The 19413-nt window shown below is 41.1% G+C and overlaps 1 protein-coding gene across 1 annotated transcript in view; it reads left to right on the top strand.

Moving 5' to 3' along the window:
• Nucleotides 1-19413, top strand: part of ALK (ALK receptor tyrosine kinase) — a 632586-nt gene that overhangs the window by 434366 nt on the left and 178807 nt on the right. Inside the window, exon 5 of the mRNA XM_088145791.1 lies at nucleotides 1252-1379. Within this exon, the coding sequence (XP_088001917.1) occupies nucleotides 1252-1379 (128 nt within the window). The remainder of the gene's footprint in view (nucleotides 1-1251; nucleotides 1380-19413) is intronic.

Below are 19413 nucleotides of genomic sequence, written 5' to 3'. Positions count from 1 at the left end.
AGTTCCATATCCCATCCCCACCCCCCAATTGCTAATTTTAATTTTAAAGCTAATAACAGTGTTGGAAATGAGATGCCATTTGCTTGAGTGAGAAAAATGCTTTAGAGGTATAAGGCTGGGAATTACAATTACCACACAGTCCCTGGAGAGAGACTTGTTACCAGATTCACATGGGCTCAGAGAATAATAGTAGTAGTAGTAGTAGTAGTAATATCATCATCATCTGGCTGACTGTGTGACTGACAATAATAATAATAAAACAAATGGTGCATTGGAGTAACTGCAAGAAATACCATTTGCCTGCAAGCAAGAACTGGTGGGACCACAAAACAGATAAAGTAATAGAAAATGAAGAAGCTGTAAGTGCTCTGGGACTTTAGAATTCAAACAGACAAGCACCTGCCTCATCACACCCCAGAATTAACAATTGCTGATAAGAAAGACAAAAAAGTCTGGATAGTGGACGCTGCAATACCTGCAGACAGCAGAATAGAAGAGAAAGAACTGGAGAAAATCACAAAATACAAAGACCTGCAAATAGAAATATAATGACTGTGGCAAAAGAAAGCAAAGATAGTATCAATAGTAATAGGTGCCTTGGATGCAATCCCAAAACATCTGGAGCACTGACAAACCACCAGCAGTCAATTGCAAAAGGCAGCTTTACTTGGAACAGGTTACATCCTGCAACAATACCGTTAACACCATCAAACAATAACATCTGCCTATCCCAGGTCCTTGGGAAGGACTCGATAGGTGGATAAAAATGCCAAATCCAGCCTAAAGAACTGGAGTTGGCATTTTTAAAATTTATATGCTGCTCAACTCCCAGCAGGTAGCGAGGGTGGTATTTCAAGCATTCCTGGGTGTTCTGTAGTTCATAGCTCCATTCATGGGGAAGCCACACACAGAGCAAAGTTCTGCTGATTTTAAGCTGCACAAGGAAGTCTTCAAGAGATCTCTAACTACAGTAGCATGATCATGGTCATAAAAGTGTCACTAGCTGGTAGCATCCATTCCTAGTAATATCCCAATTCTCCACAAAGCTTTATTCTTTAGTTTCTTCTTTTTAAAAAAACACAAAGCAACTAGGGTTTTTTTAGGGGAATTCAGTAGAAATGAGGCCTTGGGGAACTGTGTGATGGGGCAGCTGTGGAATGGCTGCTTGTGGATATGTGCTTCTTGCCAGCTAGCTCTTTTCCTTACCATATTTGTCCTCTCTTCTTTCTTCTTCTTATGTTGTGAAAACAGATGGGTGCTTCTTCAGGAAAAGGTTGGACGTCTAGAAAAGCCTTTTCGGATCTCCTTGGAATATACTGCTAATGGGAACAGGAGTACAGCTGCTGTTGATTCATTTGCAATGAAGAATTGCAGCATAGGTAAGTAAATATGACTCTCTTCTTTTATGTTAGGGCATTTTGCTTATTTGATATTACTGGAGCAGGAGACAGTTCTTTATGGTATAGAATTTTGGCTGTAGAAATAACTGGTGTTTTTTTTCTCCCAATGCCTTTGGCCTAAACTTAAAAGTATCAGCCCCATACTTAATGTTTCTTAATTGAAGAGTTTGCAACAGTAATGTTACTTGGGGCACTTTGTCTTGTTCTTGTTTTGCTTATACACAGTATGTTTTATTACTGTATTGGTAATATACCTTGATATAAACCACTGTAGAAAGGCAGAATAAAAATAACAGAAATAAACCATGTCCTCCCCCATGCTGATACAGATGCTGTAATTATGAATAATCAACTTGTTCCTTCAAGTTTCTGAAACACCTCCATCTATTCTCTTTTAATACTAAGCATTCTAGTTCTATCATGTAGACCGGTGTTTCTCAGCCTTGAGAACTTTAAGATGTGTGGACTTCAACTCCCAGAATTCCCCAGCCAGCCACCAGAAACACTGATGTAAAGCTCCAGCATCAGCATACAAGCATCTTTCATATTGTATTCTTTTTTGTATGCAAGAGAGCACTGGGGTCTTGTTAAGCAGCCATGTTTTGTGTCTCCACCCTTGCTGTCTGTTCTTTCTTTGAGGACCTAAAGCATTCCTGTAGTGATCTGCTTTAAGTCAAAGACTCCCCAGTGCATTGTGAGAGAAGATACTTAATACAACTTTTCCCCCTCTTGTATTCTCAAGAGGTGCTGGATTTTAACATCCACACCCCCCCCCCAACTCAGCATGGCTGTAGTTGTCGCTGCTTAAGTCCAACTCATCTGGAAGATATAAGGTGGCAAAAGGCTCAGATTCAAAATAACATAACACATCAACAGGGAATGCAATCTAATAACTAACTACAGATGAAGGTTTTATCTGTATAACTGGTCTGGGTTTGGAAGTGTCTGTAGGCCTCAGGTTTCATCAGCTGGTTATGGTAATTGTGAAAGGGAAAAAGTCTGCACTGACCACTGCTATTTCCTTGACTCCTCCACTTTTGCAGCACTTCCAGAGGACCACCCTTTCCATTTCCAACTCCTCTAAATCCTTTTGAAAACATACTCCAAGTTGATTTCGGCTGATTTGGATTAGACAACCTGGCAAGCTAAAAATAGAAGGAAAGTAGAGGGGGGAAATCCTCCCTTTATGCCATGCAAGACAAAAATTGGTGAGAGAGGAATTGAAAAAGAAAAGCAAAACAAATAATTGTCTGTTTCAAGAGCTTTCAGTGGCATTGCTCAATATCTCCCCCATGCTCATACTTATGTTGTTTCAACCATTTCTCACAGAATTCTTTTCCCATGTCACTCTGATCATTTCCCCACTCAGGACTTACAGAGACACGCAACCCTTCTTATGCCAGAATAAGAGTGACGAGGTCAGGCTTTATAACACTTTAATGATGGCTGGCTGACACTATAAAGTTGCTATGAAGACACACTGAACATTAACTCCCTAGTCCCCTACCCACGTTGCTTTTGGTCAACTAATACATTCTATGGGTCCTTTAGCAAGTTATTTTTATTCCACTGTATTAAAGAGCAAAATAACAACATATGTAATTTGTTCAGGAACTCATACAGTAGATTCTTCTATAGTATTTTACATTTCTTACTAATAGTGAGAAAGTTATCTAGCATGGAGGTGCTAGATAACTGGATGAATCCTTAATTTTTCCAATGAACTGGCTTAAAAACCATGCCACAGCAATATAGCTATTTTTGCTCCTGGTTTTCTTTTACACAAAGAAAAATAGCCACACATCCATCCATCGCTTGTGGTATTAAGTGAAATTAAGTATGTAAAGACACTGTGTGAATTACACTGCACTTCAAAGCTCAAGTGGGAATTGTTACTTAGTTTGTTTAGGCAATTTTACTCCTATCCATAGGGACTATGAAGGCTTCAGTTAGTGCAGGGTTCCTCAACCTTGGCAACTTTAAGTTGGGTGAACTTCAACTCCCATCTTTCAACTCTCAGGCTGGCTGGGGAATTCTGGGAGTTGAAGTCCACCTGTCTTAAAGTTGCCAAGGTTGAGGAACCCTGAGTTAGTAGTCTGGGCCGTGTCTGTTGATAAATCCAGACTGGATATTAGGCCATGACAGCTGTAGGTATGCTAACAGGTTTAGCTGTTTTCTGGCAAACTCATATCTGAATGAATGTCTGCCTGTGAGGACTGTCTAAATAACTGAACAAAAATATCAGTTTTGCCAGCAAGCAGAGTCTGGAGAGAAATGTTTGACCTTTTAAATATGGGGTGTTTGCTGTTTCCTGAGGTTTCAACAAACTTTATGTAAATGTATTTTCAAAAAAAGTATACCTATGCTGCTGTTGAGCGCCACCAGATCAGGAACACAGCAATGGAATTAAAGAGAAAGAAAGTCATCATTTATACAGCTAGGTGGCAAAACCTGTCCAACCTTCACTGACCTTGACAAGCAAGGCAGGCTTGGCTCTGGTTAGTAATTAGATGGGAGACTGCCAGGGAATTCCATCATTATAGGCAAGATTGGCAAGTAGGCAAAACATTCCAGAATAAGACAACAGCAATGCATTTGCAATTTCCTGCCAAGAAAACTGGCAACAGCAGTTTTCATGTCCATAAGCACAACAGAAGTTGAGCCTGACTAGGAGGAGATTTTTACTTTAATGTGATGGAAGGTTGTATGCTGGATGTTCCCCTTAAAAGTTTTCAGATACAGTTGGGACCTCAACTTTGGAAACTTTTTATGAAATGTCTAGAGCAGTGTTATTGAAGGCAAAAGGAGAAGAGGACGGCAGAGGATGAGATGGTTAGATAGCATCACTGAAGCAATGAGCATGAAACTGAGCAAACTCAGGCAGTGAAGGACAGGAAGGCCTGGCGCAATATGATTCATGGGGTCACGAAAAGTCGGACACGACTTAACGACTGAACAACAACAACAACAAAAAGATCAGTGTTTCTCAACCGTGGCAGCTTTAAGACGTGTGGACTTCAACTGGCTGGGAAATTCTGGGAGTTGAAGTCCACATATCTTAAAGCTGCCAAGGTTGAGAAACACTGGTCTGGAGTCCAGGTGTGTGACATTATTGAGTTTTAATTGTTCATATTTTATTTGGAATTAATAGCTGCCTCCAATGCTCTCATAGAATAAACTAAATAAAGTATAAAACAGTAGGGCTAGGCAAAGCTTTTAAGGGGTAATTAGCTTTGACTAAGCCCCTTCAAAGCTTGTTTACAAAGAACCTAAAAAAGAACAAAATGAAGCTACATGCATAGAAATCTTTTTTGGCTAATGCCAGAAGAAGCCTCTGAAGTGACACCAAGTCCCTTGTTGTAGCCAACTGCATCATCTCTGAGCCTCAACAACACAAATAGTCTCAACTTCTTGTAGCAAAGCACCACATCGAGGCAAAGCATGGTTGTCTCGTACAGTTGTATAAACTAATCAGTGTAATAAAAATGGTTTCAAATCTAAATGTTAATATAGGAACAGTGGGTTACCTAAAAGCTCTAGCACCATGCTCAGCTAAGATAAAAATGTAAATGTAAAATTCCTGAGTAAATAAATAACACACAAATAAGGGTCTCCCAAAAGATTCCATGCAGTTTGGTCTTAATTTAAGTGCATACACTGTTACGTTCTACTGACAATGCTGTTCTGAGGAGGATAAAGATGGAAATGTGATTATTTCTGAGCTGAGCCAGTATCCCATAGGATTTTACTACGATCTAATGGCTCTTTGTCAAGTTGATCAGAAGTCCACAAAATCCCTTTCAAAACTATCCTAAACTTTTGCTTGTGAATTATCATTACAGACCTAAATCTAATCTTCTCTTCTGTTGAACCAAACTTTTCTTTGCTAGGGAATTTCAGTGTAACTCACATTGCACATATGTCTTGCTGGGACAAAAAAACACTGTCCTGGCTGGCAAACAAAATATACTGTCTTCATTAGTGGGGAAAGGGAGAAGGAGCTGCATCAGAAGGTTTAAAAATTATGGACTGGGATTCAGGTAAAAGCCAACACTGTATGATCAAGGGGGACCATTGGAGTTGCCAGGGTACTCTGGTACTGACTTACTGTACACAGCAAATAAGAAACAGCCTCTGTTTGGTATTTACAGATTAAAATGAGAAGTACATTGAATTGTATGCATATTTCATGCCCAGAATAATTGGATTTCTGGAGTCCCGTGTTCCAGTGGGTCTTTCAGCTGCTGAGAGAAATGGGGCTGAAGGAATAACTGAAGAACATTTTGCTTTTCTCTAGTACAAAGTGTCTGCTGGATTCTCCTTCCAGCAACAGCAGAATTCCTACCTGGCACATTTAATTAAATAATTGTTAACTATGCAGCTGAATGAAATCACAGCAGGTGGCAGTACTTAGCCAACCTGGGCTGAGCTTGGAAAGACTAAGCAGGGTTGGAGATGGTCAGTATTCAAATAGGAGACAACAAGGAAATGCCACATCTGTAGGCTGGAGGGAGAAATCAGTGAAATATCCCAAAAGGAGGAAATGACAAATAGGAAGAAGGCAGTGACAAATAATTGTATTGTTGCCAAAAGAAATATGACTTTGTAATCAAATAAGGACTAAATATGCCCTTAATATCACCAGAGCTAAAGGACAACTAACTTTTCAGTATAAACTTACAATCATACAAGAATAAACAGAATGAAAAAGGGTAAGATGGATCCAAATTTCAAGAGGTCTTAGCTGTCTTTTGCTTTAATTCATTAACTGTTCTGATCTTTTTTTTTTTTTTTTAAACCCTACATTTTCATCCTTTTTCACATGGAAGTAATGTTCTCATAGACATTGCATCACTGACTAGCAAAGTTCTCACTAATAAGTGAACCCAGAGCAAAGAATTTATTAACCACTTTTCTACCACTGAAATCTGTAACTGGTTTTATTAACAACCATCCAATAATTTGTCCATTCTACAAGTACAGTAATTGGTACAGCAATATTTAGTAATTGATGACAATTTCTAGTAATAAAAGCTGAGTTCATTTCCTGAGAAATGTATTGACTTATTAATGGCACGTAATGGTTTTCTTAGAAATACTTTTTCATTTTGAGTAATTAATTTACTAAAACATTTTATTCCCCCTCAAAAATTCCTAATTAAAATAAAGTACTTAGTAGTAACCAGCTAAATGATAAGTAATTGATTTTGTTCAGCCTCAACCACTTGGACATAGCAAAGGAGGGAGGAGTTCTTTCTTTTCTTTGAATAGGAGAAACGGCATACTTATAAAATGTGTGTAGCACTTACATGGAACATCTAAAAACATCTTTTCCTCAAATTCTGAAAGCTCATGTCCCTCCCAACTGTAGCATGAAGATACCTTGTTAAATATTCTTAAAGGTTGTGTCTTAGTGATATTACTTGCATGTCATCCCCAGCTCATCAGAAAGGCAGTTACATTTATCTTTAGCTGTTTCAGCTTAAGAGTAGTCACTTTTCTCATTTTCTGACACAAATCTACGATGCCTGATCATCACTGCTGGTGATGAGCTATCTAAGGGGCAGGCCTTAACTCTGCCTTAACTCTTGCTGGACACTTTAAGCCAGAATGGACATGCTCTCTCCCATCTGGTCACTCATTTAGCTTGTGCTAATTTATTCCAACAGGATTCAAAATAAATAAATAGCTGTTATCCTTAAAAATGGTCAATAATCCTTGTAGAGGTAGCAGGGAGATAAGGAATTTATTCGTCTTTTTTTTTCCAGAAAAAAACAAATCATTAAGGAATTGGAAAGGAAAAAGAAAGAATGTGTGTATGTTCAATCTACCTCCTTTCACACCACAGATTTAAAAGTAATCTCCTTTTCAGGCTTAAGAAGTCTGGTTGCAGTTCAAAAATAACCTGGCTACAGTTGAATTTCACCTTTTCATGTTAATTTGTTCAGAGAAAGGAAGGGGAGAGAGAAAAAACAAGGCACTCCTCAACAGGTATTTTAGGTAAGGTGGGAGCAACTCCCTGGGTTCAGAAACTTGGTGACCCTGGCAGGAGAATTCAGAAGGTGGGGATGGGGTAGGGGAGAAATTGACTTCCTTCCAGCCATAAATACAGTATACAGTCAAGATTAGCTTTAGCATGTTTTGTTTGGGTGTGTTCAAAGGGAGACTGACTAAACTGGTGCAAAACACTTGCAGAAAAGCAAAGTGAGTTTTAACAAATGACTAAGCCCTCCATTCTGGCCACTGTCAAAACACACCTCCATTTCAGCTTTACCGCATCTTAAGGAGAGGGATTGGCAGATATTATTCCTGCTAGCTGGTGATTTTCAGTGTGTGTGGGGGGGTGGGGGGCAAATGAAGCCAGGGGAATCCACCAAGCACTTTCCTTAACTTGTTCCACATTAAAACTATAAGCACAGCCCCACTCCATGGCCTTGTTACTGAGGCAGAATAGGACTTGGGGCAGTTCAAAGCAACCCTTCTGTGCTGCCTCCCAGAGGCATTTTAAGATGGCTGTGAGGAAGAGCTCTGAGAGAAAAGGAAACTCTCAGTTCATGAGTTCAAGTTTAGAATTGTAGCTAGAAGGCTGTATTGTGGGAATGCTATTTTATAGAATTAACATTGAAGTTCTTTGACAGCAATCCTTTTAAATGTAACTCTGCCTCCTAAGTAGCTGCAAGCAACCAAAGCCATTTCTAGCTTTTAGGCTAGTGTTGAAAGAGATAGCACTGGGAAGCCTACTCCCTAGCAGGCACAGATTCACACGCCCTGCTATGCAGCATGTTTTCCCCATGGTATGTCATGGCATAGGGAGCACCTTAGCTCTAATGATATGGATAAAGTGCTCTTTATTTATTTATTACATTTATATGGCTGCCCATCTCATAAAAAGTGACTCTGAGTGGCGTACAATAATCAGTAAAAACAACAAACATATATAAAAATAATAATTATAAAAATATAAAAAGTCCTTATTAAAAATGAAAAACACTGTAAAAAAGTTAAAATATACAAACCACACAGAGAGAGTAAAAAGATCAACCACAGTGGAGCCATCTAATTTGGTTTAGTGGTTAAGGCACAAGACTGAAATCCAGGAAACTCTGAGTTCTAGTCCTGCCTTAGGCGTGAAAGCCAGCTGGGTGACTTTGGGCCAGTCACTCTCTCTCAGCCCAACCAACCTCACAGGCTTGTTGTGGGGAAAATAGGAGGAGGAAGGAGTATTAGGTATGCTTGCCACCTTGAGTTATTTATAAAAATAATAAAAGTGTGTGTGGGGGGGGGAAATCTAAATCTAATCTTAGCTACAGCATTATAGTTAAGGCAAGTACTTAAAGGCAAGTAACATGGCATCAGAAGCTGGCTTCCAGTCTGGGAAATAGAGCCAGCTTTCCCAACCTGGAATCCTCCAGAAGGAACAGTCCCAACCCATTTGAAGGGCACCAGTTTAGAAAAATCTGAATTACGTATAGTATTTCAGGTAAGGATGCTTAATGCAGACTTGGATGAGGGCAGCCAGGCAGAGCACTGTGTCAGAAAAGATCACATGAAATATATCACATGAGTCTTTCTTACTGGGGGCTCTCTTCCACACATATCAATGTACAGTAATATATAAACCCATAAATTGCAACCTTAGGTTTAGGGCTATTTAACTCTCAGTCAGCAATGTATCTGCTTTTTGAGATCCAGACATGTGCCATTATGTCTGCATATAGCTTTTTTGAGATATGAATATGGCCCCTAAAGGTATATCTTCTAGGAGGAGAGCCATATTAATCCATGGTGGCAAAAAAAAAGCCACCTAAGGGAATATCTATGCTTTTTAAAAGGGAAATAATAATTAGTTATGCTTATGTTACACCAGTGGACAGATTAAAATACAATGCTGCTGAAAATCAAAATATTAATGACCTATAGTATAGGTACTAAGAGAATTTTTCTATTCCTACATTGCCTCAGTTGGAAACTGAGCATGATCAGAGCTATAAAGAATCATTCTGTTTTTTTAATGATTGCATATGATTTTCAGTTTGTCCTTGCCCTTAAATTTAAGCCTATCCTAATCGAAACACTTTTGATTCAGTAAGGAGATGAAGTCCCTTATCTTCTTTCTCAGCATCAAATGTATTTTTATTACCACTAATTGGGGCCATTTAGTTTCAGTGGCATTTTAACTGTGTGGATCTACTGAACTGGTAGAGCACAATACTTCATTGAGAAAGAGGCTATTTCAAATCCCAAATGTAGTTTCACATTAATGAGAGAATCTGTGCAATCAGCCAATTTTCTGATATATTGTAATCTGGTTTCATAAAAAGGAAAAGATTCTGGAAATATTAGTTTTAACTTGATACTACACTGAAAACGAAATTACAACACAATCGTGTATGTCTACTAATGTGTAAGTTCAATGGATTTCAGTACTCCAATCTGGGAATAGTGAATTCAACTCCCAGCTGAATCAAATACTCATTCCTATGGCTGGAGTCAAATTGTCGTTCTACCAACACTGTGTGAATTACATTCAAGAAGAAATGATTTTGTGAAATGGTATCTCTTGCAGCTTTCTTTCACTGAGTCTACACACATCTCTTTGGCAGTAAAGTCCCATTCATTCATTGGATCAAGACTGCACTGTTAATACCTAATACACCATTTTTCCATGCATACACAATTGAAATACTATATAAATATTTGGGCTTGCTTTGTTTGTGGAGTTTTAAATCTTATTTTCAGATTTGAAATGGAAGTCATTTCACTAAGCTTGTTTCAGTCACTATCCATTCTTTGGAGGGGAATTTATGGACAAGAAACAGACATTGCAAGGATTCCATGAATACTACCTTATTGTTGTAGAGTATAATAACTGAATCTTGAAAGCCTGTCCCAGCTTCTCTGTTACATTTTTTACTAAACAAAATCAAGACAGGGCTATTATGAGTTTCTTTCTCACACTTCCCTCTTTCTTAGGACTGAGTAATCTTTTCTTCAAGTCCCTCTTTTCATTCATTCCCTAAGATCATCTCTAAATCCTTTATATTCTGCCATGCTGCTGATAGTTTATGTGAACAGTATTTTATTTGCATTTCTCTTGCAAATTCAGCTAAACACACTTTGTAAATTCAGTTCTGCCCTTCCCTCAAGTCTTGCCCCTAAGCCTTGCCTTGCTCTTAATCTGTCATATGAAATTGATGACATTGTGCTGGCTTGGACAGGGATCAGATTACAGCAGCTGCAAGGCCAGAAGCTGCTGAGATTCATTATCCAAAGAGCGTAGTCCAAACACAAGCCGTGGGTCAGGAATGCAGAAGTCAGAAAGTCAGAGTCCAGTCTAAGGGTTGCCTTTCCTTTAACTCAGCCCTCAGCCGATGCCTGCATCTTCCCACAGGTGATTCTGGAGACCTGAGGGCTTGAATAGATTTGGCTGGATGCTGGCTGAGAACTGGGGATGAACTGCGAGGCTGAAGTGCTTCTGTTGCCACTTCTTCCTCAGCCTCCTGAGAGTCCAACAGGGACAGCTCATCTGCTGACTCCTCACTGGAGTCCTGAGGAAGAGACTGACCCAGAACACTATCCCCCCCCCCAAAGACCCCCTCCTGGAAAGACATGGGTTGTGGCTTGTGAGGGTACGCCCGATGAAAAGCGCGCACCAATGTGGGAGCATGCACTTGAGCTGCGGGTTCCCATGACTGGTTTTCGGGACCATACCCCTTCCAATCAATGAGGTATTGGAGGCAGCCTCTGCACAGGCAAGAATCCAGAATGCGGGCCACTTCATACTCTTCTTGGCCATTGACCAATACTGGTGGAGAAGGAGGTACACTGGAACGTGGGGATCTGGAGAGGTGGCAGGTACTAGGAGGGAGCAATGGAAAACTGGATGAACTCGGAGATTTAGAGGCAGGTTTAGTCAATAAGCGACTGGATTGATCTGTTCTACAATAGGGTAGGGGCCAATGAAGCAGGTGTCCGGCTTTTGGGATGGTTTATTGCTGGGGAGGTACAGAATGGAGAGCCACACTTGGTTCCCAGCCTGAAGTGGTTCACCTGGCTGTCGCTTTCTTTTTTTTTTTTTTTTTATAATGTTTTTTTTATTTTTACAACAAACACAAGACAAACATAAACAAACAAAAACATAAAAAGACATAAAAAAGCATCTTCCATTTTATACCGTGTGTCAACCAGTTAAACTCGTTGGTGCCCCTTTCATAATCTTAAATTCTCATATCATCTATTCAAAATATACTTGTATACTTATCAATTAACAATTGTTAATCATTCATAGCTAATCTATAAAATCATATATTACAAAAAATTTTAACTTTCAATAGGATTAGTAATACATCTCCATCTATCTATTATATGTGTATATATATAATAATTAATATCAAATTTCTATTATAAAATTTCCTAATCTATTACATTACTATATTTTCTCATCTAATCATTAATAAAAACAAATCCCGTGTCATATAAAATTGCTTATCTTCTTACTCTAATTTCAAATCTCAATTTAACTCATCTCTGCACATTCCATAATTTTGAATAACTTCCTCCTGCATAAGTACTTTTTAATTTTTCCAATTCTTAAGAGTTACAATTCTAACCAATATCAGTTACAATATCAATTACAATTCTAACCAAGTTACAGTTCTAACCAGATTTCACTACATGTTATACAATTTTTAACTATATATCTCAAATTTATACTTTATTCCAGCGCTTGCATAATTTTGAGTTCACCCTTTTCATTCAATATCCCAAAATATCTGGCTGTTCATTCCTTTTTTCTATATTATTGGATAAGAGAAAGCAATAATAAGTGTCCTTTTGAACATTCTGTTTTTGGAAGCTTCTGTCAGTTCCATCATTGTTGTATTCCCCTGATTTTCTCTTTAAACATCTGCAATAGTTTCTTTCAATATTGTTTTACTTCTTCTTTTTGTACATTCTCTTAGTACGATTTTCCATTATAATCTTGTATAATCTTTTTCTCACCCTCAGTGCCAAGAACAAATCTGTCTCTCTTCATTTATCAGTTGATTAACCCTTTTAATTCTCAGTTTATAGGCCTCACAATAATTCCGTTTAATGTTTCTGATTTCTTGTACTATTTCTTCCTTTTCCAATGATCCCGTTTTATGTTTAATTAAGTCCATTTTAGCTTTAATATCTTTTTTCTTTTTCTTTTTTTTTTTTTTTGAGAATTTCTGCAGCTCTTCTTCCAATTTTTTATAGTCATCCTCAATAGTTTAAAGATCTTTTTCTGCATTGTGTTTCTCGTATAGTCTATTATCTTGATAAACCTTCATTGAGTCAAAGGATTCTTTATCTTTGTTCTTGCCAAAAATAAGAGAAAAAAGAAGCAAAAGGAGAGAAAAAAAAAAGAAGGAAAAATAAAAAGAAAAGGAAAAGAAGGAAAAGGCTAAGCCTCTTTAAAAAAAAAAATCCATCTGGGGGGGGGGAATAGAGAGCAAAGCAGAGCTTCTAGCAGAAAAAAGAGCTACTGCCACTAATCAAGGCTCTTGTGACTGGCTCAAACTTTCCATCTTAATGTTTTCAAAGTCGCTTTCAACTCCACTTTCTTGTTTATAGTTACGGATGGCACCTGTATAAACATGCACATCCCACTATCTTTTTAGAAAGCACAGGGTCTTTGAGCGTGCGTCACAATGAAAAAAAAAGCACTAAGTCGCGCCTCTAAATGGCAGTGCAACTTTCTTTCATTTACTTTCTCTTAACTCCACTTTCCCCATTTCAAAGTCAAAAAGATATAAATTTCTTATAACAATAAAGAAATCTTAGTAAAAAAAAAAGGCTTAAAATAAAGAGTTATTGAGTATTAAAAAGAGAAAGCCAATCCAGTTAAAAATATATTTTTTTAAAAGAAAAACATCTTGTCAATTCCACTAAAAAGGGAAAGTTGAAAAGAAAAATTTTCTCCCCCTTCTTTTTTTTAATAGGGTTCAATCTCGCCGCTTAATCCACTTTTCTTCACTTTTAAAAATCTCTTTAAGTTACTTAAGGTGTTCTCTAAGAATAGTTGAATAGTAAAAGTCCATCTCACCCAGTTGACACCCTTCTCTTCCATCTTCCTTTGGAGCTGTCCCGGCTTTCGCAGCCATTTTTGGCTGCCTCTCCTCCGCCGGCTTCAAGAGCTTCTCCCCGGATCGATCTGGGACTTGCGGCGTCCCTGAGATCCGCGGGACGCGCCCGATGGCAGCCGATATCTCCTCTCCCGGACGGTCCCGATGGACCTAAGCCGTTCCTGGCTGTCGCTTTCTATCGGCATTGATTTTGTATGCCTGTTTGGCCTGATCAAGATGTTCGTGTAGAATAGTGTGTTGAGCTTGTAATTCCTGAATGAAAGAATCAGCAGCAGGAACCAAGGTGACTGGCAACACTGAGGGAAGAACTGAGGATTGTATCCATAAGTGGCCATGAATGGAGTCTGTTGGGTTGAAGCATGTACCGAGTTATTGTATGCAAACTCAGTCAAGGGCAAGAGAGTTGCCTAGTCATCCTGCTGATGACTGATATAGCAGCAGAGGTATTGTTCCAGGACGGCGTTGACCCTCTCTGTTTGTCCATCCATTTGGGGGTGGTGTGAGGAGGACAGATGTACTGCAGTCCCCAAGAGGGGGTGTAACGCCTTCCAGAAGCGGGGTAGAGAACTGACTCCCTCGATCAGTTATGATCTGTTCTGGGAGACCGTGGAGTCTAAACACATGTTGCAGATACAGCTGGGCCATCTCTCAAGCTGTAGGAAGTCCGATGCAAGGGATGAAATGACTCATTTTACTAAACAGGCCTACCACCACCAAGATACTGGTGTATGGGCCAGATTTAGGTAGATCGGTGATGAAGTCCATTGACATTAAGTGCCAGGGATGTGGAGGTGTTGGCAGAGGCTGTAGTAAACCTGCTGGTTTGCCTGGCTGGTTTTTGGCCCTGCGGCAGACTTCGCAGGTGCTTACATATCAGGCCACAACAGCTTGGATTCGGGGCCACCAAAATTCTCCCATGAGTAAATCCAGGGTCTTGTATCATCCAAAATGCCCTGCAGGCCGGGCATCATGGCACAAGTGTAGGAGTTCTCCCCTCAGGGGACCAGCAGGAACACACAGTCACCCTTGATAGGTCAAGAGACCCTCGTGCATGGCGTAGTCTGATGGAGCCATTGTAGGGGACTATTGTAAGTGGTGCAGTTTGTTGCGAATCCAAGGATCACATGACTGTTGTTCCTTGAGCTGATCATGGAATGCTGGACGATTGGTGTCTGCAGCAAACACCTCGGGTGCCAATACTGTGGCCGGTGTGGGGCTCAGACCTGTAGGTACTGTGTATTCTGACTTGCGGGACAAGGCATTGGCTCGTTTGTTCTGAGTGCTAGGGATGTATTGGATTCGGAAATTGAAACAGTTAAAGAACAGGGACCACCGTATTAATCTTTGGTTGAGACATCGTGCTGTTTGCAAGTGTTCTAAGTTCCTATGGCCTGTTTGAACTATAACTGGATGTCTTGCTCCTTCGAGATAGTGGTTCCAGACCTCAAAAGCTGTCTTAATAGCCAAAAGCTCCTGCTCCCAGATGGTGTAGTTTTGCTCAGCAGGGGTCAATTGGCGAGAGTAATATGCACAGAGGTGTAACAGAGCAGTGGGGGTGACTTGCTGAGATAGGATAGCCCTGACGGCATAGCTGGAGGCATCTGCTTCCACTACAAAAGGAAGTTGAGGGTCAGGATGCTGGAGCACCGGTTCTGGGGCAACCAGGGTTTTTAGTCTTTGGAATGTTTGTTGAGCCTCTGGAGACCAACGGAAAGGCTCTCGGGGTCACAACAGCCAAGTTAACAGAACGGAAAAAGCAGCATAACCTGCAATGAATTGACGATAGTAGTTTGTGAACCCAAGGAACTGCTGGAGATCCTTTTGGTTATCTGGTGCTTGCCACCAGAGCAGAGTTTCCACTTTGGCAGGGTCCATGGCGATGCCCTCTGATGTGATGCAATGCTTTAAGAAATCAATGGACCTGGCATGAAATTCACATTTTTCTAGCTTGGCATACAGACAGTGGTCACGTAGCCATTGCAGAACAGTGTGCACATGTTCAGCATGATGTGCTGGGTCTTGGGAATAAATCAGGATGTGATCGAGATAGATGACTACAAACTGGTCCAAGAGGTCACAGAATACGTCATTGATGAAGCTCTGGAAAATGGCTGGAGCATTGCACAGGCTGAATGGCATTAGTAAGTATTCAAACTGCCCATAGCAGGTACCAACGGCTGTTTTCCACTTGTCTCCTTCTTTGATATGGATTAAGTTGTAGGCCCCACACAGATCCAGCTTAGTGAACATCTGTGCTTTGTGCACCTGGTCCAGTAATTCAGGGATCAAAGGAAGTGGGTACCAGTCTCGAATGGTGATTTTGTCCAAGGCCCTGTAATCATTACAGAGTTGCAATTCACCACTTTTCTTTTTCACAAAGAGCACCGGGGCAGAAGTCGGGGACGTGGAAGTTCAGATGAAGCCACGCTTCAAGTTTTTTTCCAAGAAGTCGCATAGAGCTTCCTGTTCTGGCTCTGACAATGAGTACAGCCAGCCCACAGGCACGGGTGTGTCTGGCTTCAGGGTAATGCTGCGGTCTATGGGGTGGAAGCCAATCTGCCCCTTTCTCCTCGAAGACATCCTGGTAGTCCTGATATTCCAGAAGGAGTTCAGGTGTCACCTCAGAGCTTGTAGTAACCAGGACCGTCTTGGAGACTTGGTGGAGGCAGGGTTCTCGGAATTTCAGCTCCTGTTGGGACCAATCAATTAGGGGGTTATGTCTCCAACTAGTCCATACCCAACACCAATGGAAAGCGGGGTATCTGGGTCCAAGTGTAGGCGTTCCTGATGGCGGTATATACACATGGTCAGAAGCATTGTCTCCTTTATGATGGGACCAGACCGTAGGAATCGTCCATCAATGGCCTCAACTGGGATTTGCACCTTTTTGTGGAGGAGCAGAATCTGGTGTTGGGCAGCGAAACCAGCATCCATGTAGGACCGGGATGCTCCTGAGTCCACTAGGGCATGTGCCAGGAGCCATTGCCCCTCATAAAGCTGCACCTTGACTGGCACTAGCAAGTGTTGTGGTCCGCTACTGGTAGACCTATTGGAGTTTGTGGCACGCCCCAGGTAGCTAGGCCTGCGCTGACCTGGAGCTTGAAGTTTGCCAGAATCTTCCACTTTTCAGGACAGGTACTAATGTAATGACCTGGTCTACTGCAGTATAAGCAGAGGTTGGCACGGTGATGCCTTTCCTTTTCCTCCTTGGAAAGTCAAAAACCTGCAGCCCCCATATGCATGGGTTCTGGAGTATCAGGGTTAGGGTCTCCATGGACCTAGCTGGGTGGAGGAACAAGAAGCTGGGTGTGCCCTGGCCCTTGAACATGAGCTCCCAGTCAGGCCCGCCGTCGGTGGTTTAAGCACCCGTCTATCTGCAGACAGAGTTGGATAGTCTCTTCCAATGTTGTAGGGTGCTCCACCCTACCTACTTCATCCAGGATATCCTCAGAAAGTCCCTCCAGGTACTGGTCTCTCATGGCAACCTCGTTCCAATCCAGATCTTGTGCAAGAAGCCAGAACTCTGAGGTGTAGTCTGCTACAGACCCCTTGCCTTGCTGTACCGCCTGATCTGGCAATTGACCTGGGCTAGTGTTTGAGTTTCTGCAAAGGCAGCCCTGAACTGAGCCAGAAACGCTGTGTAGTTATTCAGCAAAGGAGAATCAACTACCAGGAAGGGGGTAGCCCACTTGGCAGCTTTGTCTTTCAACAGGCTTAAAATGAAACAGACCTTGGTCTGGTCATTAGGAAAGTCTCTTTCTCTCACCTTCATATAGAGTGTGCATTGTCCCAGGAATGCAGGAAAATCCTCTGGCTTGCCCCCATATTTGTCTGGAGGACTAATAGGGCACTTGCTAGGTACTGAGGCAGCTAGTAGAGCTGCTGCTACTTGTTGTAACTGAGCAACAGTAGTTGATAGTTGCTGTACCTGTACTATTAGTACCTGGTTCTGAACAGTTAAAGCTGCTAAAGCTGCAGCAGCAAGGTCAGCCATTATTCAGAGATAAGCAGGGAGTTTTGCCTTTCCCTATGTGTGTGAGGGTGGGTGAAATCTCTGCTGGCTTGGCCAGGGATCAGATTACAGCAGCTGCAAGGCCAGAAGCTGCTGAGATTCAAAGAGCATAGTCCAAGCACAAGCCGTGGGTCAGGAATGCAGAGTCCAGTCTAAGGGTCAAGAAGCCAAGGAGTCAGATTCAAAGTGTCAGCAGTTCAGCTCAGGAATGCACGAGTTTGCATCCACAACTGGCTCTCTGTCTTCCTCGTGCTTATCTTCAGCTGGCAGACTGTCAGATGCATCCTGGAAAGACTCAGAGTCCTGCGTCAGATGTCTGCATGCCATAAGCCTAGCACTACATTGCTTTTCCTTTAACTCAGCCCTCAGCCGATGCCTGCATCTTCCCACAGGTGATTCTGGAGACCTGAGGGCTTGAGTAGATTCAGCTGGATGCTGGCTGAGAGCTGGGGATGAGCTACAAGGCTGAAATGCTTCTGTTGCCACTTCTTCCTCAGCCTCCTGAGAGTCCAACAGGGACAGCTCATCTGCTGACTCCTCACTGGAGTCCTGAGGAAGAGACTGACCCAGGACAGGCATCTGGGAAAAGGGGATTTAGTAGAGGGAGGTATCTTCCTTCCTTAAGTCCTACTCTTTATTAACATCATCTAACTCACACTGATAGGTGGGGACTGAATTTAATTCCCAGACTAGATCTAATTCCCTATCCCTAGTATATACTATTTTGTTAATGTAGAGGTAACCTCGTGTTCCTATTTGTCATCCAGTTTCTGTTTTCTAACTGAATCTTCTCTGGGTAAGGGATGAACCTCTCTCATATGCTAAGCTTAGATGAAAATATAATAAAATGTAACCTCAAAGTAAGATTTCATTAGCAAAGTGTCTGAATAAGTAGATTGAATTCAGTAATAGGACATGACAAACTTTACTAATTTCAGAAGACATTAAGCTCAAGCCAATTTAGTAAAATCACTTTCCTTGGTTTGGACTTACTTTGACTTCTTGATGGTACTCACCTTTCTTTGAATTACCACTACCAGTTAATTGCTTCACTGAGAGTAGATATTATTCTGAATCAGACATGAATGGTATGAGACAAGGGATGGGGCAGTTTAGAAATGCAGGACTAACCTCCTTCCATCAGATGCTCTACCAGAGATGGGCCCTTGGTTTTGCTTTCATTGCTTTAAAGAACTATTATCCTCATCATGTGGCTTGGTGACCCTAAGCCAAAGCGTTAACTGGATGACCTAATTCCCAAAATAACTGTGAAGTTGGCAATCTTCTCCTTCTCTATCTTCACTTGTCTTTGAATCATGTGCTCTTGGCCTTTACTTCTTCTTATTTGAAATGGCTCAACATTTTCCACTCTGTGGCTATACCAATCTAACAGTTTGTCTTTCAGGTAGTCTAATGTCTGGTTTGGTCTAACAAGCATTAGATAGGGCATGATATGACAGCAATGATATGACATGTCTGTCTTTGACTTCTTTTTCTGTTCTCTGTAGCTGTCCTACATTTTCCATCATGTAATTATACATTCTTGTATTTCTGTCTTCTCTAGTGGATCTTCATGTACAATTTACACCACAGGTACAGCTTTTTTAAAATTAAAAAAAACATGCTCCTGCAGACTCTGAGACATGGCCTTTGGACCTTTAGTAGTACATCATTTTATGATGTGAAGGAGCCATCTTCCTCAAGCCAGTTGGTAATTGCCTCTGCACATTTGTTCTTGGATTGTGTGCAAATCTGCCACTTTTTAGAGATCCTAGCTACCATGGCACATCTCTGCCTTGAACCTCCATGGCTGGTGGTTTCCGTTGTTCAGCTTTCCTATCCTCAGCTTTACTTCTGAACAGATTACCATCTACTTCAGGCAACATTTTTG

Source organism: Python bivittatus, unplaced genomic scaffold (assembly GCF_059951505.1).
Source record: "Python bivittatus isolate LINGU-HERP-01145 unplaced genomic scaffold, Pbiv_v1 ctg000020_np1212, whole genome shotgun sequence".
NCBI classification, from domain to species: Eukaryota; Metazoa; Chordata; class Lepidosauria; order Squamata; family Pythonidae; genus Python; species Python bivittatus.
This window is presented reverse-complemented; position numbering and strand designations above follow the sequence as displayed.